General features: G+C 38.6%; 2 protein-coding genes across 8 annotated transcripts in view; both read right to left on the reverse strand.

Annotated features, from left to right (window-relative positions):
- Positions 1–5,612, reverse strand: part of NEXN (nexilin F-actin binding protein) — a 58,267-nt gene extending 52,655 nt beyond the window's left edge. The window contains exon 1 of one of the 6 annotated variants that reach the window (XM_027536827.1): positions 4,940–5,612. The gene's annotated coding sequence lies outside the window, so the exon portion shown is untranslated. The remainder of the gene's footprint in view (positions 1–4,939) is intronic. The other 5 variants (XM_027536830.1, XM_027536826.1, XM_027536828.1 and 2 more) reach the window with 5 other exon arrangements.
- A 7,090-nt stretch (positions 5,613–12,702) lies between these two features.
- The window catches only part of MIGA1 (mitoguardin 1), a 79,560-nt gene continuing 69,355 nt past the window's right edge, over positions 12,703–22,907 (reverse strand). For both annotated transcript variants that reach the window (XM_027536836.1, XM_027536837.1), the window contains exons 13-16: positions 22,220–22,354; positions 20,831–20,884; positions 18,146–18,262; positions 12,703–16,335 (exon numbers count right to left, since the gene is read on the reverse strand). In XM_027536836.1, the coding sequence (XP_027392637.1) occupies positions 16,117–16,335; positions 18,146–18,262; positions 20,831–20,884; positions 22,220–22,354 (525 nt within the window). In that variant the 3' untranslated portion in view covers positions 12,703–16,116. The remainder of the gene's footprint in view (positions 16,336–18,145; positions 18,263–20,830; positions 20,885–22,219; positions 22,355–22,907) is intronic.

Raw genomic sequence — 22,907 nt, forward strand, 5'->3', positions numbered from 1 at the left:
CTAGCAATTACAGTGTGTCAATGACAGTTAACCTCTCCTTCCCAGCTCCATGATTACATTATTTGAGAGAAGGATGTGAATCAAAATATATCTATAGCATTTAAAGTTCAGCTTCCTGGTGCCAAGTCCAGCATATCATGGCTTCAGACTTACCCTAAACTTAGATCAGGGCCCTGCATATTCAAGTGTCTATGGTCAGGTAATGTAAGTTAATGTTATGCAATATAATTGACAAATAATGTATATTAGTGATGACTAGTTATCAAACAACAGGGGATGGTAGAGACTGTGTTAAGAGGAGAGTGTGTTGTGTGCCCTGTCTGAGAAGGGAGTCACTACTTAGTTTTAGAGTATCCCTGCTATGCAGAAATGTGGACCAGTTTTGCTAAGACCTTTCAATTTTTCAAGAGAGGCTGAAAATCCATATTTTAATATAAAATGTACAATTTTGAAATATGCCTGTGGCTAAACGTGGCTTTTTGGCTCTCAAATTGTAGACCCTGATCTAAATAAACAAGCAGCACTAAGAAAGTACAAAGAGACAGGGGTGGGGGCTTGTTTTGGCTAGAAAGAGGGAGGCAGAGTGAAAAGGAAGGAAATGGCAGGAAGGAGGGCCAGAAAGAAAGGCGAAGTCAAATTTCACCAACCTCAAATGAGTCCAGGCATCAAGAAGTTATGGTTTCTCAAGTATCTACTTAAGTCATTAAAGCCTAAATGTCCATTCTGTTAATCACATGCCTGGATTTCCAAAGTAGCAGCATTTCAATTCATCCATCTTGTTAAGTGTGCTGATAGGGTCATCCCTTCAAAACCAGACCCAGGGTCCAGGTTTGAGCGGGGAGGCTCTTGCCAACCAGCCTTGTAGAGACATTGCCCGCCTCCTCTACTGCCTTGCAGCGTGTAGCAACATCAGACTAGGAATCAGGACAGTAAATCCCAGGGTTTGTGTAAGGGGCTGAATGGTGATAACTCTGTTGGTTTACACTTCTAACAGAAGCCCATATAATCTAAAATCAAACTGCCTGTATCAAGACAAAAAAATTTTTCACCAACCTCAAAACCTGGCCAAGGGATGGATCCCAGACTGTCTTCTAATCAGAGAACAAAAAGGAAGAGATGACAAAAAAAAAAAAAAAAGGAGGGGGAGAAAAATAACCAACTATTGAATACTTACTAGATGGCAGATACTGCATCAATGTTTTCACATAGGTACTTTCACTGAGATATGGCATTCTGAGGGGAAAAAGTCCTATTTGTGGAGAAAGAGGGAACTATATCAAAGTACTAACAGTTTACATGTCAGATGATGAGAGCCCCTTTTTCGGTTCCCCCCAATTTTTAACCATAACTATAACATAGTTGTATTAATTTTCTAATAAAAAACAAATTTGACTGAAAGTTAAATAGCTGGATTTCTGGGTAAAAATTCATCCATCCTACCATATTGAAAGTATATTACCATGCAATGTGAAGGATGTGCTCAGTCATATGTGACTCTTTGCGACACTTTGGACTGTAGCCCTGCAGGTTCCTCCATGCATGGGATTTTTCAGGCAAGAAAACTAGAGTGGATTGCCATTTCCTCCTCCAGGGGATCTTCCCGACCCAGGGATTGAACCTGCGTCTCCTGTATTTCCTGCATTGCAGGTGGATTTTTTACCTGCTGAGCCATCTGGGAAGACCCATACTATTACAGTCAAGCCAAACCATGCACTGAGTATTTAAATAGATGAAGAAAATATAACAACTCCAAGTGTGTATAAATATGTAATCTTGATAAATGATAAAACCAGAAGGAAGAGAACATAAAAGAAACCATACAGGTGATGTAGACCACAGTTTAAATAAGAACAGAAATATGTGAAATTACTAAGAATGGTATAGGTCATTTTCCCTCTTAATTATAAAGCCAACTACTAAGATGTTTTGTGTGTCTGGCCAGCATAACATAAAATGCACAGAGTCCTCTTTTATATAAAAATATCCAGATATCTGCCCATCTGTTACATACTTTTCTACATTTACTGTAATACATTGTTTTCTTTCTTTTAGGCATGTATTTTTACTTAATATTTTTTATTTGCTTTTGCATGTGTGTGTGTGTGTGCACACATACTCAGTTGTGTCTGACTCTTTGTGACCCAATGGACTGTAGCCTGCCAGGCTCCTCTGTCCATGAAATTTCCCAGGTAAGAATACTGGAGTGGGTTGCCATTTCCTTCTCTAGGGGATCTTCCCCACCTAGGGATCAAACCTACATCTCTTGTGTCTCCTGTACTGCAGGAGGATTCTTTAGTGTTGAGCCACCAGTGTGAAAGTGAAAGTTGCTCAGTTGAGTTCTATTCTTTGGGACCCCATGGACTATACAGTCCATGGAATTATCCAGGCCAGAATACTGGAGTGGGTAGCCCTTCCCTTCTCCAGGGGATCTTCCTGACCCAGGGGTCGAACCCACGTCTTCCGCATTGCAGGCGGATTGTTTACCAGCTGAGCCACGGGGGAAGCCCTTATTTCCCTTAATGAGTTTCAAAGGTAACAGTAGGGGTTCTTCCCCCCTAAATGAAATAGTATCTCATTTCAGGCCACTTGGGTTCTAAGCAATCTAAATTCCCAATTGTGTGTGCATGTTCTCAGTCATGTCCGACTCTTTGCAACCCCACGGACTGTATGTAGCCCACCAGGCTCCTCTGTCCATGAAATTTTCCAGGCAAGAATACTGGAGTGGGTTGCCATTTTCTACTCCAAGGGATCTTCTCCATCCAGGGATCAAATCCATATCTCTCACCTCTCCTGTACTACAGGCAGATTCTTTACTGCTGAGCCACCAGGGAAGCTCTTAAATTGCCAATTAATCTCACCCAAATATACATACCCAGTTTTTATTCTGTTCACAAGTGAAACTCTAACCCAAATACCTCAAATGTAATTTCAGGGGAAAAATACTGTTCAAAAACCTAGATAATGCATTCCTTTGTTGATGCTAAATATAGTCATCTCAAGATGACATACATTTTGACAACGATCAGTCTTACATATCAAATTTTCAAAAACAGCAAGATTCCATTTTCAGGTGAGCAGGAAAAATTGCTATTCTCTACATTTCAGTTTAAAATGGATTTAAAAGTGTGACTCTTTCATGAAAATGGAATTACATCAATACTGTTTTAAGGTAAACTGGATTTTAAAGAATCTTGTGGTTTTTACTTTGGGCTCTTTAAGGGAATCACTGCAGATAAAATACAGAATTGCCCGCATTTTTCTTTAAAATATTCCAGTTAAAATACAAAATATTTTTAAAAATAGGGGGCTAATAGCTGTGAGAATCTTAATTAACTACATTAAATAATGAAAGTTTATTTATACTGGTATGTGTGTGTGCTCAGTCCTGTCAGACTCTTTGGGACTCCATGTAGTCCTGCCAGGCTCCTCACTTCATGGGATTCTTCAGGGAGGAACACTGGAGTGGGTTGCCATGCCCTCCTCCAGGAGATCTTCCCCACTCAGGGATCGAACCTGACTTTTCTGCCTCTCCTGCATTGGCAGGTGGGCTCTTTACCACTGAGCCACTTGGCAAGCCTTATTACTAAATATACCTCCTCAAAAAAACAAAACAAACCTTGTCCCTCAATTTAATTAATTATTCACTTTTCCACCCTACTGGACTTCAAAACTGAAAAGAATTTCAGACTTATGTGTATTCTGCATTTTCTTAGGGCAGAAATTTAACCTGTTAAAAGGATTATCAGGGGGAAAGTAATGCAATTCATTCAATGACTGACGGATGACTAAGATGGTATAAATACTTAAGTTGACTTAATCATGCTACCCAACACATAGTTATGCTGTGACTCGAAGACCCGTGGGCCCACACATGAATTCATTAACAAAATTTAGCTGGTGAATGATGCTCCAGTTGCTTCGCTCATGGAACTGATTTCTTTCTTATTATGGCTTATTTCTTTTCTCTACCTGCCTCCTACCCAAGGACAGACATTTTGTTAGGACACAGCCTTATGCTATTTTTATCTTGTTCTCCTTCTGTCCTCTCTCTCTCTCTTCCCCCCACCCCGCTTTCCAACTCTTTGTTCACATTCTGGACCTTAAATAAATATGAAATGAAGACCTTGAAGCCATCAACGATTCTGAACTTGGCTATTTTCTTTACAAAAGCCATTAATAATATATATATATATTAGCATTTGTAGAGCGTTTCACAGTTTACAAACAGCTGGAATGTCTGGCGTTTTTAAAGAGTATATAGTCAAGGGAGGTCTCGAGAGGTGATTCCATCACTCATTCCAAGTTCAGCTCTAGCTGCACAACTCCCAACATCCGACCTCGGACAGAATCGCGAAAAACTAGTTTGGAGGGAGGGGGCAGACGACGGGTAGTTAAATCACATCTCACTCCCCAGCCTCCCACTGGGACAGACAAGGAATGATTTCTCTTAAAAACAGCAGGCAGTGCCGGCGGACAAGGAGACAGCGCCGGGGGCACGTGGTGGGGGAGGACGAGGCACTTTACCTGCCGGGCCCACTGGGACCGAGCAAGGGGTCGGGAGCCCGCTCCACTTGCAGACGATCACTCCCGGAGGATCACTGCCTGCGGGACCCAGAAAGCTCCCGAAACTGCACACATAGGGCGCAAGCTGAGCTGAAGCTGCGGAGCTGGGCAGGGATGTCGCGGCCAGACTCTGCCCAAGGCCGGTGACCGCGGAGAGACAGCCAGGCCGCCCCGGCCCGCCCCGCGCCGCGCGGAGCCCGGGGATGCGGCTCCGAGGGCCGGTTCGCTCGCGCCGAGGACCAACACATCCACACAGCTGGATGGACCCCGGCCAGGAGCCGCGGCGCGCGTCCCCGCCGCCCCCGCCAGTCCCCCAAGGGGAGCCGACGGCTCGATCTCGGCCGCCCCAGTCCCACGTCCCCCCGACTCCTCTCACCCTCCTCAAGCCAGCGACACGCGAAGGTCCGGGGTGCGCGCGGGGAGGCTGTGCGCGTCGGGCGCCGGGGTGTGGGCAGGGGTCCGGGTGCTCCAGCCGCCACTCCAGCCGCTGCGATCTCTCTGGCCGCCGCCGCCGCCGCCCGCTCCAACAGCAAGTTTCCATAAAAGTCCTGGTGCGCAGCCTGTTCCCGCATTCCAGGCGGGCCCAGAGCCGGCTGCAGCTGTTCCAAAACACGAGGCCAGTTCCCCCAACCCCCGCCTCCGCCGTATCGCCCAGAGAGGGGTGGAGAGTCGAGAAGGAAGGCGGGCGAGGGGGGCGGTGGCTGCCAACTTTCCGCCGGGACCTGCCGGTCGCCCGACTCTGGATCCCGGAGCTGACCCCCTCCCCTCGGGTCCGCCTTCGCGTCCCGGCGGGCTCCGGGGAAAGGAAGCTGCCTCCCCAGTGAGGAGCGGGAGCTACTGGAGTGGGATTCGGAAACAGGCTGCAGCTGCCTTCCCTCTACCCACTAACGGTTTGCTCTAGGGCCTGCTTCTCAGCTGAGCTATCGGTTCTGGGGTCTAAGTAGCCAAACCACCACCTCATCTTCATCCAAAGCGTCGCCCCTCAGCCAACTTTCCTTTTACTGCTGAGAGCAGAGACCAGCAGACCCGGGACCACTTCATCTGTCTGTTGCTCTCCTTCTCTTGGTTCTGGTCTTTTACTCTCAACAGAATGGTTGATAGAGAAAAGTGGACGAAAGAGAGGATGCGAAAGAGGGGTGGACGCGGAGGAGGAGGCGTAAAAAGAAATAAGATTTATATAATATCCCAGTTTTCCTTAACTGAGGGCAAATCATCTCTGGTCTTTCTAAATCCACATTAAGGCATCTTGCAAATATTAGCACCAGCTAATTGAATATTAGAACTAGATTGAGTATTTTCAATCTGGACCATCAGCCTGTCAATTAAAGCCATCAGACAGTCCATATTAAAACCTGAAATACTCATTTAATGGGGACATTTTCCTGGTGGGGGAGATCTTCAAGTCTTCACTGCGTGCATAAGATGAATATCAATTTAATGAATGAATAAACAAAACTGAACTAGCATCTACACAAACCAGGGACAACCACCTCCAACTTCTAGCACTAGCAAGACAGTGGTGCTCAGGTTACATTTTCAAAGATGTTGAAAAGGTCTTCTGGTCTTAACTACAACCTTCTTTATCCACCCCATCCCCATACACTATTTGCTCAGGATGGCAATTCTTTTAAGAGGTATAAGCCATTCATTCTTAAATTACAGAAAAGTTCTAGATTGGTTAATTAAAAAGCAGCTATTTAAACTTGTTATCTTGCTCCCTTCAGTACCATCACCCTGACCTTCTTCGATTCATGGAATTTTCTGTGGTCACTCCAGTTGCCCAGCCTTTGCATAAGCTGTTCCCCCCGTATGAAATTCTCTTTCCCTAGACTCTTCACCTACCTAAATTCAACATATGCTTTTGCTATCTGCTTATATGTTGCTTTCTCAGAGCAGTCTTCCTTTTACCCCAATCTGTATCAGTCCCTGGGCTTTCAATGTGGCTCAACGATAAAGAATCCACCCACAATGTGGGAGAAACAGGTTTGATCCCTGGGTCAGGAAGATCCCCTGGAGTAGGAAATGACAACCCACTCTAGTGTTCTTGCCTGGAAAATTCCATGGACAGGAGTCTGGGCTGCAGTCCATGGGATCACAAAGAGCTGGACACAACAGCATGCATGCACGTATCAGTCCCATTACAAATTCTTATTCCACTCTTCCTCCCTACACTTAGCAATTTATAATTACACTTTTATATTTATGACTTAAAGAAGTGAGAGAAACTCTCCTAAAGGATCTACTCAGCAGATTCACCAGACACAACAAAGCTCTTCATTCTATAAACTTTGCTAGCTACCCACAGCATGCAAAGCTGTGTCTTCTCCCCTCAATTCATTATTCATTCACTCAACAAATATTTAGTTCTACTTAGGATACACCAGTCACAAAACAAAAAGCCCTGCCATCATATGACATATATTCTAGTGGAAGAGGACAGACAGTAAGCAGATAAACAGCTTAGTAATAAGCAATACAGATAAAGCAGAGCAGAAAAGTAGGAAATGCTGGGAATGGAATGGCTGGATATTATCCCTTTGGATAAGAGTTTAGAGAAAGCCTCATATGAGAAAAGCCTATGAGCCATGTAAGTATCTGGAGATCTCTGTGAGAAGATTGGTCCAGGAGGAAGTGCAAAGGCCCCATGAAAGATGCTATCTGACATATTCTACAAAGAACAAGAAGGCCATGTGAGTGAGGCTAAATAGTTCAGTTCAGTTCAGCCCCTCAGTGGTGTCTGACTCTTTGGGACCCCATGAACCACAGCATGCCAGGCCTCCCTGTCCATCACCAACTCCCAGAGTCCACCCAAACTCATGTCCATTGAGTAGGTAATGCCGTCCAACCATCTCATCCTCTGTTGTCCCCTTCTCCTGCCCTCAATCTTTCCCAGCACCAGGGTCTTTTCAAATGAGTCAGCTCTTCACATCAGGTGGCCGAAGTATTGGAGTTTCAGCTTCAACATCAGTCCTTCCAATAAACACCCAGGACTGATCTCCTTTAGGATGGACTGGTTGGATCTCCTTGCAGTCCAAGGGACTCTCAAGAGTCTTCTCCAACACCACAGTTCAAAAGCATCAATTCTTCGGTGCTCAGCTTTCTTTATAGTCCAACTCTCACATCGATATATGACCACTGGAAAAACCATAGCCTTGACTAGACGGACCTTTGTTGGCAATGTCTCTGCTTTTTAATATGCTACCTAGGTTGGTCATAACTTTCCTTCCAAGGAGTAAGTGTCTTTTAATTTCATGGCTGCAATCACCATCTGCAGTGATTTTAGAGCCCAGAAAAATAAAGTCAGCCACTGTTTCCCCATCTATTTGCCATGAAGTGATGGGACCGGATGCCATGATCTTCATTTTCTGAATGTTGAGCCTTAAGCCAACTTTTTCACTCTCCTCTTTCACTTTCATCAAGAGGCTCTTTAGTTCTTCTTCACTTTCTGCCATAAGGGTGGTGTCATCTGCATATGTGAGGTTATTGATATTTCTCCCAGCAATCTTGATTCCAGCTTGTGCTTCATCCAGCCCAGGGTTTCTTATGATGTACTCTGCATAAAAGTTAAATAAGCAGGGTGACAATACACAGCCTTGACGTACTCCTTTTCCTATTTGGAACCAGTCTGTTGTTCCATATCCAGTTCTAACTGTTGCTTTCTGACCTGCATACAGGTTTCTCAAGACGCAGGTCAGGTGGTCTGGTATTCCCATCTCTTGAAGAATTTTCCACAGTTTGTTGTGATCCACACAGGCAAAGGCTTTGGCATAGTCAATAAAGCAGAAATAGATGTTTTTCTGGAACTCTCTTGCTTTTTTGATGATCCAGAGGATGTTGGCAATTTGATCTCTGGTTCCTCTTCCTTTTCTAAAACCAGCTTGAACATCTGGAAGTTCATGGTTCATGTATTGCTGAAGCCTGGCTTGGAGAATGTTAAGCATCACTTTGCTAGCGTGTGAGATGAGTGCAATTGTGCGGTAGTTTGAGCATTCTTTGGCATTGCCTTTCTTTGGGGTTGCAATGAACACTGACCTTTTCTAGTCCTCTGGCCACTGCTGAGTTTTCCAAATTTGCTGGCATATTGATGCAGCACTTTCACAGCATCATCTTTCTAGCTAAGTAGGCAAAGGGTGAAATGATACCAAGTGGATTGGGGCAGGAGACTGATTGTGAGCAACCTTTCTCCACATTGTAAAGACTTTGGCTTTTACTCTGAGTAAGATGGGTGACCATCGGTAGATTGTGAACAAAGCAGTGACATGATTTGATGATGTATTTTTAACATGTTCAGTCTGGCTGAAGTGAAGTGAAAGTCGCTCAGTCGTATCCAACTCTTTGCGATCCCATGGACTATACTGACCATGGAATTCTCCAGGCCAGAATACTAGAGTGGGTACCCTTTCCCTTCTCCAGGGGATATTCCCAACCCAGGAATCAAACCCAGGTCTCCTGCATTGCACACGGATTCTTTACCAGCTGAGCCACCAGGGAAGCCCAAGAATACTGGAATGGGTAGCCTATCCCTTCTCCACCGGATCTTCCCAACCCAGGAGTTGAACTGGAGTCTCCTGCATTTATTGCCAGTGGATTCTTTACCAGCTGAGCCACAAGAGAAGTCCTCAGTCTGGCTGGTGTGCTGCAAATACACTAAAATGAAGCAGGGAGACCAATTAGGAGATTTCCAAAATAATCGTGATGACAGGCAACGGGAGTTTGGGCCAAGGTGATAGTTCTGAAGGCAGTGAGAAATGCTTGTATTTTTTTCTTGATACTTTTGAAAAGTGGAACTGGTAGGATTTTGGTAACAGATTGAGTATGAAATGTGAGGAAAAGAAGTTTTTGGCCTGAGGAACTGGAAAAATGGAGTTGTCATTTACTAGGACGAGAAAGACTGGGAGGAGGTTTAGGCAGGTATGGGTAAGAGCTCCCTTTTGGACATGCTAAGTTTGAGAAAGCTATTAGAAATTCAAGATTTGCTGACTTACATAAACACTTCTTGTATATTTATCATGAATCAATTGGATTTGTTCTCAGACTTGACTCTATGAGTCGCACATTATTGAAATTACATAAACATCATAAAAAGGAAAAATCACAAAAGCAAAAAGTTATTGTTTTTATAAAAGCTAAGTTGAATGCTTTGAAGACTTGAAGGCAAACAGCTTTCAAAAATTACCATCCAACTAGGTGTGGGGAAGACAAATGTAAAAGACTGTGTAGAAAATTATGAAAACCTATGGGGATTTGGCACTCATTGCTTTTCATGTAAATTTTTTCTCCTTTAAAAGTAAGGGAGGGCTTCCCTGGTGGCTCAGTGGTAAAGAATCTGCCTGCCAATGCAGGAGACACAGGTTCAATTCCTGATCTGGGAGGATCCCACATGCTGAAGAGCAACTAAGCCCGTGTAGCCCGTGTGCTACAACTATTGAGCCTATATTCTGGAGCCGGGGAACCACAACTACTAAAGCCCATGTGTCCTAGATCCTGCGCTCTGCAACAAGAGAAGCTACCACAATGAGAAACCCGTGCACTGCAATTAGAGTAGCCCCCACTCCCTGCAACTAGAGAAAACTTCATGCAAAAAAAAATAAGTCCATGCAGCAACAAAAACTCAGTACAGCCAAAATAAATAAATAAATAAAAGGGAAACTAGAAATCCCAGATGATGATTTAAAGGTATAGTTTATGCAACAGTCATCTCAGAATACTGTGTTGATCCGTATACACAATATAGGCTCTGACCCTACCCCAAAAGATTGGCCCAAGAATATGCACATATTCATTTAAAATTAAAATAATTGTAATACATAATGTAATATATATTTTTATATAATGTAACTACAATGTGTAATACATTATGATACATTATATATACATTATCTCTTTACAATTTATTATGATTCCCTGGTGTGATAGTCAACTACCAAGATAACCTCAAATGATCCTGCCTCCTAGTCTTTCCATCCTTGTGTAAACTCCTCCCCCATCGTATCACGGTGGGTCTATGTGACTAACAGAATATGGCACAAATGCTGGTATGTCCCCTTCAAGTCTAGGTTATAAAAGATACTGTCTTTTGTCTTGATGTCTACTGGATTACTCACTCTGGGGAAAGCCAGCTGCTAGGTTTTAAAGATACTGAGGCAGTTCTGTTCAGAGGCCCATGCAACAAGGACCTAAAGCTTTCTGACAACAGCCATATGAGTAAGCAACTCTTGGAAGCAAAATCTTCCAGGCCTAGTCAGGCCTTCAGATGACTGCAGGCTCAGGACAAACTCTAAGCGAGGACCACTGGAACCAGCCATTCCTAAATTTGTAACCCTCAGAAACCATGGGACATAATGTTCATTGTTTAGAGCTGCTAAATTTGGGGATAATTTTTCAGGTAGCAATAGATAACACGTATACCTACTTTAACCTACTTTAAAAAAAAATCCCATTTGCTATCACATAAAGTATTCAATCCTTTTTAAAGTCTCTGGACCTATTCTCTCACTGTGTCATTAAATAAAAGAATTAGCAAACTTTTAGAAGTCATGTATCTCAGGTGTTTTCAAATGTCAAAGTTCTTCTCTATATTTAAGTATTGTGATATTATTTCAAATAGCAAATTATAAAAGTTCTGTAATTTCCTATAAATAAGTACACTCTGTGAAAGGCTTCTGTGACACACATAAGAGACAGTTAAAAGCAAAACGTTGAGGTGGTATTTGATATACCAGTTGCCTTGCTGTGGCTTTTAAGTAAAGAATAAAAAGCATCATAGAAGGAAGGTTTGCCCTTTTTTTTTTCTGTATGGGAGTTCAGTCCTTTCCTGCCCCAATGATAGAGGTTACTTAAGGGTTCTCACTGTTAAAAGGTAGAAAAAAAAACAAAAAGAGCTGTGCAGCTTGATCAAATATGTCAGTAGCATGAGGAGAGAAAGAGATTAAAGGAGAAGAAACACAGGGTAAAGGATTATAGAATACAGGGTGTAGGAAGCAACACTACATTAAAAAATGGAAGTCAAAGCAGCACAAGAAAAGTAAGAAAGACAGTGGATAAACCAAGGGAGTTTTTAATGATTTCCAGCAAAGCTCTACAAATGGTGTTAACAATTGGACTTCCCAGGCGGTGCAGTTGCAAAGAATCTGCCTGCCAATGCAAGAGACCCAGAAGATGTAGGTTCAGTCTCTGGGTCAGGAAGATCTCCTGGAGAAGGGAACAGCACATTCCAGTATTCTTCCCTGGGAAATCCCACAGACAGATGAGCCTGGCTGGCTACAGTCCATGGGGTCGCAAAGAGTCAGACACAACTGAGAGACTAACACCTGTGAGCATGCAAGCAATGAAGACAGCAAGATGCTTGTAGAGAGGTATTTTAAACAAACATAATAATTCAGAGAGAAATATTTAAAGTGCAAAATATTAAGTTCACATAGCACAGTCAATGAAAATGGCATGAGATAACAGAAGGATGGCAGACAGCAAAGAAAACAGAAGATGAGACGGAAACACAGATCTAGTTTTCCATTCTATCTCCAACCTCAAATCCTTGCTAGGAAAAAGTTTAACTCCTATTTATATGATTTGCTTATTAATATACTTAAGTTTATGTTTAACTTAAGAGTCTAAAAATATAGCTATATACATTTATCTATCCTGTACATGTTTGTTCTAAAACAAACCTCTTCATTAAAAGTCCCAAATCAAAACAGTTTTTATAACCAAATAAACCCTTCTCTCCATCTGGTATCATCAGCAGTATCCAGGCAGCATCCCTCTCCTTAAGTAAATGTATCTGAATCCCTACTAAGTGGTGGGCAAGGGGCATGTCTGAATAGGGAAGAATGCATGTCCATCAATATGATAGATTCATACTGAGTTTGATGGCAATTTTAATCATAACCCTTGAAATTATTAATTTAAAAAAACCACAAGTACTTTACCTTTATTCATCACGAAACTGTTTTCTCTCCCAGTTAGTATGTAAAGGAAACATACTTTCACACTTGATTTCAATACTTCTGCAGTGTTCTATATTCTTCATGCCTATATATGTGGTCTTATGGAGACTGAAAGTTTCCATAGGGTACATAGGATTTAATGAGACAAGTGTGACCTTGCAAATTGTAAGTATTGTATAAAGTACTCAATATATCAGCAAGATGTACCATCACTTTTTTATTTGGCAATAGAGAAACACCATGTTACAGTGCTTATTTTGGCTAAAGAGTCAGTGCTATTTTTTTTTCCTGCTATCGTAGTGTTTTACATAAATTAATGAATGCAGTCTTTACACTTAGGAATAGACACACTTACAGATATCAGCCAAGTGAAGCTAATACACAGTTGTTCTCAAACTAAGCAAAACAACAATATAAACACAAGTAACAAAGAAAGGATGCCCTTATTTCCATTAATCACAGATTATATAAATTCTTCAGTTTCACATACAGAGATATTTCTAAATTTGCTTTATCCAAGCAAAAAAAAATTTTTTTAATTCAGTGTCATTCTTATAATCACTTTGAAAAGTATTGACATATTCCAAATAACTCCCTAATATGTGTTCACTAAAAATAAAAGCATATTATGTTATGAACATAATTTAAAATTTCTGATTATGAAAGGTCACAGAGAAGTATGTTAAATGTTACTTTGGCATTTCTATCTCATAGGTTTAAAGGAATGATAAGCTAAAGAATTCTTTTTAATGCAGATAATCATCCGTAGGCAATCAGTTAAGTGGAAAATGTTACATCTTAAGGCAAGAAAAAGTTTGCAAATATTTTTTATAAAGTCAGTTAATTGAAAAAATTAATAGAATCAAACAGATGCAAATAAAAAATACTTATGGGAAGGAAAAAGTTCTTTGGCGCTGACTGTAACAGTATGAAAAACTTGCCTTCTTTTTAAAAAAGAATCTCATTTTGACATTTAATAAACATATTGTAATCCTTCAGAAATAACTAGCCTTTTAGTTGAGCAAAGATGTAGAGAAACCAAAGGAGAAAGAAAAATTATCAAATAGAAATCACTTGAACACTTACTTTTTTTCTTCCAGAAAATAGGAGGAAAAAAAAAATCCATTTTCTCATGATTAATTCAAGGTCCTCTTATAATTTATATAGAGAAGCAGATAGTAGGATTCATGGTGGCAAAGACAATTTTCTGATAATACTACCATGAGTAAGTGTTAAACAGGGTTTTATCCTAAAAGGCTCTAGACCAGTTTACTTACTTTATATTTTTAAAACATTGCTTTATCTGTTCAACCCAATTTCAAGGCAAATTGGAATTGGAACATACACCTTAAGTACTCTTTAGTGGTTAGAAACATTTTTAAGAGATGTTTCTTTAGAAAAGTCAGGTTTCTTCCCTTACAATAGAGAGGGGTTTTTTATACCCATTACCCTAAAAATCTATTTGGTCACTCTTGTCTCTTGTGTCAAAGGCCACAAAGAAAGCATCTTACTAAAGTAGTAGCTTCTGAACTGACCAGAAACTAACCAACCTCAAGCACTGAACATGACAAACCATTCTCTTTAACATGGACAATTTCTTTTTTTTAGGTGAAGTATAAAAGAGAAAAATACAACTTCTGGAAAGCCACTCATTTTATCTGATGAAATAAATTCCCCAGAGTTGTTTCATGTACTAGCAGCATTATTAAATAGTGCAATTCTTTGAAACAGATTTCAAACAATATTCTACTCAAATAAAAAAGTAATTAAGTTTACTTATAGCTTTGTTTATAAAACCACAGCTTAAAACTTTCAGTCCTTCAAACAGGAAAATTAACCCAAGCAATAACTATCTTGCTTACACAATACTAGGGATGGGTATGTGCAGACATATGTATATGTGTGAATCATTCAAAGTCACTGGTACCTCAACAAGAAACCAAAATACAAAATTTAAATTAAAAAATGAAATGCAAAATACTATATAATGGAATTTTTAGCTCTGATATATCTAAAGATATTCCTCTATTAATAATAAGAATTATGAACAGTCAAGTGTTAAATTAAGAATACATGTAAGAAAAATCCAGGAGCTACATACTCAAAAAATATTACAGCAATATTTCATATTGTTTAATGCTGTAACCTACACATTATGGAATACAGCACATGCAACTAGCATAAAGATTCTGAATCTATTTTGTAACTAGTATTACATAAATATGGCACATACATAAACTTAAAACCTTAAACAATTATGCTTCTTTCCCCACTTTTCATTTTCTACTCATTAATCAGAAACTAGGCACTTTAATCTAAAAATACATTTAAAAATATATATTTTAGATCCTTTTGGATAACTCACTCCCAAAATGAATAAAGAACACTTTAGGAGCAAAATCAACAAATCTAATCCATTGTTATACTGAGCCAGCCACTCTAAGTGGTATATAATTTACACACAAAATTAAAACAACTGTGAAAGTATCTAATATACTCCAGGGCCTTATTCATACAAACTACCCATTTGTTCATATATTTATCACAAAGGACAAGAAAACATACTTCTATACCATTAAAAAATATTTTGTTCTATATTCAGGGGGGAAATCTTCTTTAAGACCTCCCTAAGATTCAAAGTGTCAGTGAATATTTTAAAAATATGGGCATAATATGACAAACTCTCAAGTGTGCTAGGTTCTCTATGAAATAACTAAAAGCTAGTTTTATAGAAGGAGAAAGAAGAAATGATTTTACTAAGTCAAAATTAATACCTTAGGATGTTGAGAGAGAGTCTCAAAAATACATGGGAGAAATTTTAATTGCTGTCATAGTTAACAAATGTTATATTTTTAATCAACATTCATTCAAGGGAAATGCTCTTATCTATACCAAGATAAAAGAAATTTCTTTAGTCTCTCTATTGTAACTTATGGGACCAACAGTAACATATTTGGGAAACTTCAGTAAATCTAATATAAACTTGTAAACTTCTCAGTGGCAATTCATTTAAATGTTTTATAACAATACTCGGCCATTACAATTTCTTTGATTCAAATACTTAAGCAAATGCACAAGCAATAACGTAAGCAGTACATATTAAACACCACTACTGCCTAAACTAGATTAAACAACGAACAACTTTACAATTAAAAATACATTTTCAGGCAAAGTTAAGTTCGTTGACACTAGGAGTAATATATTCTTGCATGTGTGGGCCATAGAAGTCTTGGCTAAAATACATATCTTCAAGGTGTGAAGCGTAAAAACAAAGCTTTTGAGAATGAAACTGGACATTTCAGACAGCTTGAAGACAACAAATCGATTAATTCCCACATACTGCTTTCAAGTCAAGCAATATTTCTATAAAATAAACAACATTTCACAACAATTATTACCTAAAGCTTGTAAAAAGACACTTTGGATACACTACACAGGGATTCAATGACAGAACTTCTGTGTAAGTACAGTACAATCACTCATTCTTTACAAGGTTGTTTTAATCCTCCCTGAGTCCATATCCATCAATTCTGTAATATATGTTACAAAATTAATAGTTACCTTAAAATATTTCATAGCACACTAAACTGTCTGATTTTTATGGTACTTATTGTACTTTGGCTTCTAATAGGCCACTGGGCATAACAGGAACATGACTATTTAAACAGCTACTAGTATGCCTCAGTGCATCAGCTCCAAGACAGGCCATTAAAAGTTCAGTGCGGCGAACAAGCAACTGCATGAGGTCTTCAGCTAGAGACTCTATACTGGAATAGCGCACCTTCTCGAAATCAAAAATGTCTTTGAGAAAGAAAAGAACTTGATTCTGGAAAATGAACACAAAACAAATTGGCACTTGTTAGACCAAAATTATATTAAATCCAAATAGTTAATAGTATTGTAACAAATGTTGAATTAGGGGTCACTTCCACTACTAATTTCAAATCTCAGTGGAAAAGTGTTTCAGCTTTTTTGGAAGGTCTTTTCTTTTTCGGTGAAATAAGGGCTAATTACTACTTGTTTTTACTACTCATGGCTGACGTAATGGTCAACAACCAAAAAAGAGCTCTCTGAGAAATGCCTGTAAACACTAGAGCACTGTATAAGTATAAGGGTCTACTATTATTATTTGATTCCCAGTAACTGAAGTTTTCAGTGTTACCTATGAGCATTGGTACCATTTGAAGACAGAAGAGTACACTATCTCCAATAATTATAAATTCCAAATGTCTATTTTTCTGTGCCAAAAAAAGTTAAGACATGTGAAAAATAAAAATAATTTCAGGTCTCAAATCAGTGGAAGATGGTGAAGGATATTTCATTTCAATAACTTAATACTTAGGCTGAAACTCATTTTAAGCATCTTGTATACTACTAAGTATTAAGTCTCAGGTTGTTATGTTGTGATGGAAAAAAGTATTTCCAAAGAGCAACAACAAACAAACAGGAATATTTAATTTCTATCCTACAGAAAATCAAATGTTATGTGTGTTAGTCACTCAGTTGTGTCCGACTCTTTGCCTGCCAGGCTCTTCTGTCCATGGAATTCTCCAGGCAAGAATACTGGAGTGGGTTGCCATTTCCTTCTCCAGGGGATCTTCCTGATCCAGGCATCAAATCCAGTTCTCCTGCATTGAAGCCGGATGCTTTACCATCTGAGCTACTAGGGAAGCTCCAGAAATCAAATGTTAAGAAGTACTAAGAAGGCACATCATAGATTTCAATGGATTTTCTATCTGGGAAGGGTTGTTGGCAATCAACTTTCCAGTCCCCTCATTTTACAGATGATAAAGAGGAGAACAAAGCATGATTTGCCCACAGTCACAAATGTTCATTAAGGTTAGACAATTCCCAGTCCAAAGTTTTCCCACTAAACACCTACGTTACAGTTGAGAGGTCAAGTAAATGCATCAAAGATGTATGAGTTTTCAATGACAGTAAAAAAAAAAAAAAAAAAAAAAGAAGTCCTAAGCTATTTACATAAATGCTACATTAATAGCACATAAACAAAATAATTTAATTTTTTAAATGAAAGGTATAGAGAAACATCCAAAACTCCAAATATCAAAAACTTTCAAATTTATACTTGATTATGTTTACTTTTATTTGCTCCTTTAAACTCAGCCTAAATTAAGGACTATTAAATAGTGAGACTTTTATTGGCACTGTGCCAGGCAGAAAATTCTGCAACAAGATGCAATTTGTGTTTTGTCGATTTAAATTGCTGACATTAGAATACAATTTTAAACTTCCATCTTCTTTCTTATAGCTAGGATTTTATCATTCACATTATTTTGAACCAGAACTTATTTTTAAACTGCCGCATGTGCAATAAAATAGATATTATTTGTTTTACAAATTTCAAGTGTCAGGCATGAAGAATTATCTATAGCAACTTGTTTAACATTGTAACACACATGAAAACATATATCCATTACAGAAGGAATTGATATGGTGAATGGAATTGTTGTCTTTTATCCAGGATAAAGCACAGATCTATATAAAACTGTTCCACGGGCATGGGTGACTTTATAACTTTATATTTAAATAACATTCTTTCTTCTACAAAAGCAAAAAGAAACAGTAAAACTTTTTTTCAATTTAGAAAGAAGACATGATTCAATGACTAAACATACCTTGAAGAAGCAACATAAATCATAGAGAGAATTTCTAGGACCCAAAAAGCCCCAGGCTAGGACAGGGCTGATCTGCTCACAAATGGCATAAAAATGGGCAAAAAATCCATCTGGGATCTGTTGCAAAGTAAAGGAGAATCAAATTATTTTTGCCTTCCTGCATTTGCTTGCTAGCCAACATATGACCAGCTCTTTTTGAGGACAGACCAAGGGTCAATGATAAGCCAGTCTAATAAACTTACAAGGAACAGTTAGGAGTCACAGAATGCTTTTAGAACATTTCATAATCTATCCAACAATTTCAATGTGCTGAAAACATTACTTCTTAAAGGCATTTTCACCTCATAAAAAAGAAATCACAATGCTGTAACCAAGCAATAACAAGAATGCTACAATGTTCCTTAGCAGTACAATTTTTAGGATTAATGAGACTACCATGGTTTTAGCTAGTTCAGTAGAATTGAAGAACTTCTACTCACTTAGATTATCCGAAAAAGACTAAAATAAAGTTTACACTGATTAAGCACAAAAATATGCTTACTAGGATTTTTAACTTTCAGTTACAGAACAGATATTATTGAAGCATTTAATTATGTAATGCACCTTCTTGTGAAATAGTAATATATACAGCTATGATGTAGGAAACTCTCTAAGTTTATTAATAACTTTCTAAATTTCCCATGTTAAATAGAATCCTGTGAGATTTATCATAGCATCTACTGGGCTTAAGTACGCCTTAAGGTTCTGTCTCTTGGAGAAGTTATTTTCTCTTTTCTAGGCTCCAAGACATCGTTTAAACCTCAATTTAAAAATATAGCAGTCGTTGCCATTTAATGAGTACCTATTATATTCCAGATAATGAGCTAAGTTCTACTTAATTTAATAAAATGTTCCTGAAAAAGTAGGTCATGTTAACATCATTATCACACATAAAAAGCGAGGCTTCAGAGGGGTTATAAAACCTATCCTAACTCACAAATAAGTAAAGGCCAAAAGGTTTTCATGGATACACTGACAACAGTCTAAAAGATGTTCTGTGTATATTAAATTCTAAATCCTATATTTGTATTAACTACATATATTAACTATACTAGGAATTCAGACATGTAAGAAGTTAGCACAGGCACCAGGGAGTAATGTAAGCTGAACTCAACAGTAGGTAAGAATTATTTAAGTACAGAGGACAGAGTATGGCATTCCAGGTACAGGAAATAGTTCACCAAGAGGTGAAATATATAGGTATCTGTGGGTACATGAAGAACAGTAGTCCAAGGCACAAGATTTATATTAAGAAGAAATAAGGTTAGGTATAATAATAATAATAATAACATAGTAATAATATTCCATAACAATCGCTATTATTATAGATACTACTATTTATTAAACTTTTATATATTTACTATTTTTTTATATATTTACTCTTTTAACTTTTATGTTTTACCTCATTTCATCTTTGCAGCAGCTTTATGAGGCAAGTATTAATTCCATTTTGCAAGTAGGAAAACTGAAGGTCAGCTGACAGTTTAACTTACCTATGATCATACCACTGAATATGAAAATCAAACCCGTCTACAAGTCTGTTCCCCAGCCCTAAACCAGTGGTTCTCAAACATTAGAGTTTCTAATCATCTTGTTTAAAAACACAGGGTCTTTGGAATTATTTTCTGTACAATTTTTTTTCTTCTTTTTATTTTTGCTGTGCTGCCCGGCATGCAGGGTCTTAGTCCCTGGACCAGGGGTCAAACCTGCGCCCCCTGCAATGGAAGCATGGAGTCTTAACCACTGGACTGCAAGGGAAGTCCCTCATTTTTTATACAATTTTTAAAGGTTACATTACACTTACAGTTATTACAAAATATTAGCTACATTCCCCATGTTTTACAATACATCCCTGTTCAACATCTTTTAAACAAGAATTATTCAAATATATGGTCTCCAGAATTATTTGTAACAAGCACCCTTCTGCAGATGCTCAAAAACACTGCCCTCAGAAATACTATCTCAAAGTTATAAGGCTCAGGCTTAGAAATATGGACATGATAAAATACTATAGGTCAGTGGGCAAATAATAAAAAAAAATAAAAAAATGATAATGATAACCAACACTTGCATAATGCACTATGCCAAGCACTACTCTGAGCACACTGATCCTAACAAAAAACCCCACAAGGTAGATCCTATGCTCTTCTTTAGAGATGAGGAAACTAAGGCACAGGAAGGTTAAGACTTGCCCCAGGTCATGGCTCACAAGTGGCATTTGGAACCAGTCTCACTCCAGAGTCCATCCTTTACCAAAGGAGTGTGTGGCGAGAGCAGTGTGTAGAGGGTGAGATGGGCTGGAGGGTGTGCGGTGTGGGCACAGGATATAGACTTTGTGGTGATTTTTGGTGTTAAATAAAGCAGCTTTAAGAATCAATCATCATTTCTCAATTGGATTACACAAACTAACATCCACTATGTTAAACAATTTTTAAAATCTTGTAATATCATTAAGTGAAAAGACAAAAAAGCAAAAGCTCTGTTCCCAACTTCAAAAACAGAGAACCCAACCCAGTGCCAACAGATCACTCATCGAGCTTGAAGGACAGGGCTTATGAGCTGCCATCCCCAGCTGAAAACTGACTCAGACGTTTCTTCAACAAGAGCCTCAAATTACGAAGAAATCCAAGACATGATGAGTTTTACCTTCATCTGTTGCCTTTTCTGTTTCAACACTGACCAACAACTTGAAGCCACAGCCTAAATATATACAGAGGAGAAAAAGCAAGATTTAAATGAATAATTATATAAACTTTCCATTTAAAAAAGAGTGACTATTATTAGAAATTCAAAGTTAAAAGGTCTAAAATGTTTAAAATATTAACTAAAAAGAACTAGTTCATGTTCTTTCTATTGTTTGTAAATATTAATGAAAAGGTATTTATAAATTTTGAAATTAAATTCAAAGCCACTGACAGAGAAAGGCTGAACTCTGGTGCCAAGAAACTCAGTAATTAAATTCAAGTAATATTTTTTCCTCAAGAATAGTAGTAGTGCTGGAAATAGTTATGAGTTGAGCCAAAAGTTTTATTCCAATAAAGAACGAAGAGACATCCCTAGTAACAGGAACTAAAACACCCCAGTGGATTCTGAAGAAATGTGACCCTACTGTGGCATGACCTAACTTCGATCAAGGTTTTTAACTTGTCCCGAAGCAGTTACAGAAATGAAGAACATCCAGTTTTTATGGTTAAAACATACTTTGAGGGAAAAGTGGATTTATGAAAAATGCTTTAAAATGTGGTATCAGGCACTTCCAAAATGACTGTGAAATACCCAACTGAAACTTTTTTTAGTTTTCTAAAGACTCAAACTTTCATTAATTCCACCTACTTCAAGGTACACACTTCAGCCCAACAAAAAAAATGTTAAATAGAAATCTGAGTACAATAAACAACAGAAACTGAAAATATCCAAAGCATACAATACAGTTTAAACCCATTTTATTTTTGCACATGCTTATTTTTTTCTACCTTAATCTTTGTGTGTGTGTTGGCGGGGAGGGGTTTGCAAGTCCATGCCTGGGGTTCTTCAATTCCTTGACGAGGGACTGAACCTAGGCCTTCTGGCACTGAGACTGTGGAATCCTAACCATTGGACAACCAGGGAATTCCCTTCTACTTGAATTTTTTATAGTATTTGGGAAGAAGAAACTCTGCATTTTCCGCAAAAAAAATATATGTATCATCTTTTCACTGAAACTGCTACATTTCTATTTAGTCATAGAGTCATTTCAGTTACAATTTTTTGTTAGGCCTGACCTAGTTTGAAACCCAAGTGTTTTTTGAGATCTAAAGAAGTACTGGGTGCTCAAAATCAAGGCAGGGACTGATAGATGAGCCCAAAGGCAAATTTCACTTTCATATGTTATATATCATACACATCTGATCCCAATATCAAAGGATGAGCTCAGTTTCCATAATAGTCGTTTACAGGCAGACATATATTTATATATATTAATTTTATTCATCTTCTCAGTTCTGACTACTTTTTTTTATCAAATTTAAATGTTGAGAAACGTGAACCATCACTTACAGTTTCTCTGAAGGAGGAGTTTAGCCAGCGATTATTTACTACATTCTGTATGGATGTAGGTGGGTTTTCTAAATCTTCAAAGGAATCCATTAATATAAAATCCAAAACAACATCATAAAAGTTTAGATTTTTTACCTGTATTAAATTGTAAGTTAAAACAGAAATCATTATTACAGAGAGCTGAAATAAAGTCTGAGTGAGGGCTTCATATATGACAACAGCAGCACGTTTTTAGGTGAATCAGGTTAAAAGAGGAGAGACAACACTGAAAATAACTCACAACCAAAAGCTGTAATTCACATGTCAGTTGTTCCTTCCTAGATCCCGTCAGGTGAAATTAATCTCTCCCTCCACTCTGTTCTAGAAGTCCTTTGTCCGTGCTTTCATTATGGTATCTACAGGCTCTTTCTGCTCTGTCATTTCTGTGCAAGTCACTCAGTCGTGTCTGACTCTTTGCGACTCCATGGACTGTAAAGTCCATGGAATTCTCCAGGTCAGAATACTGGAGTGGGTAGCCTTTCCCTTCTCTAGGGGATCTTCCCAACCCAGGGACTGAACTCAGGTCTCTCGCATTGCAGGCATATTCTTTATCAGCTGAGCCACAGGGGAAGCCTGTCCTTTAGTTACTGGTATATCCGCCTGTCTTCTCCACCACATTATGAATCTCTTACTCTTTCATTCATGCAGA

This window comes from Bos indicus x Bos taurus, chromosome 3, assembly GCF_003369695.1.
Source record: "Bos indicus x Bos taurus breed Angus x Brahman F1 hybrid chromosome 3, Bos_hybrid_MaternalHap_v2.0, whole genome shotgun sequence".
Classification (NCBI taxonomy): domain Eukaryota; kingdom Metazoa; phylum Chordata; class Mammalia; order Artiodactyla; family Bovidae; genus Bos; species Bos indicus x Bos taurus.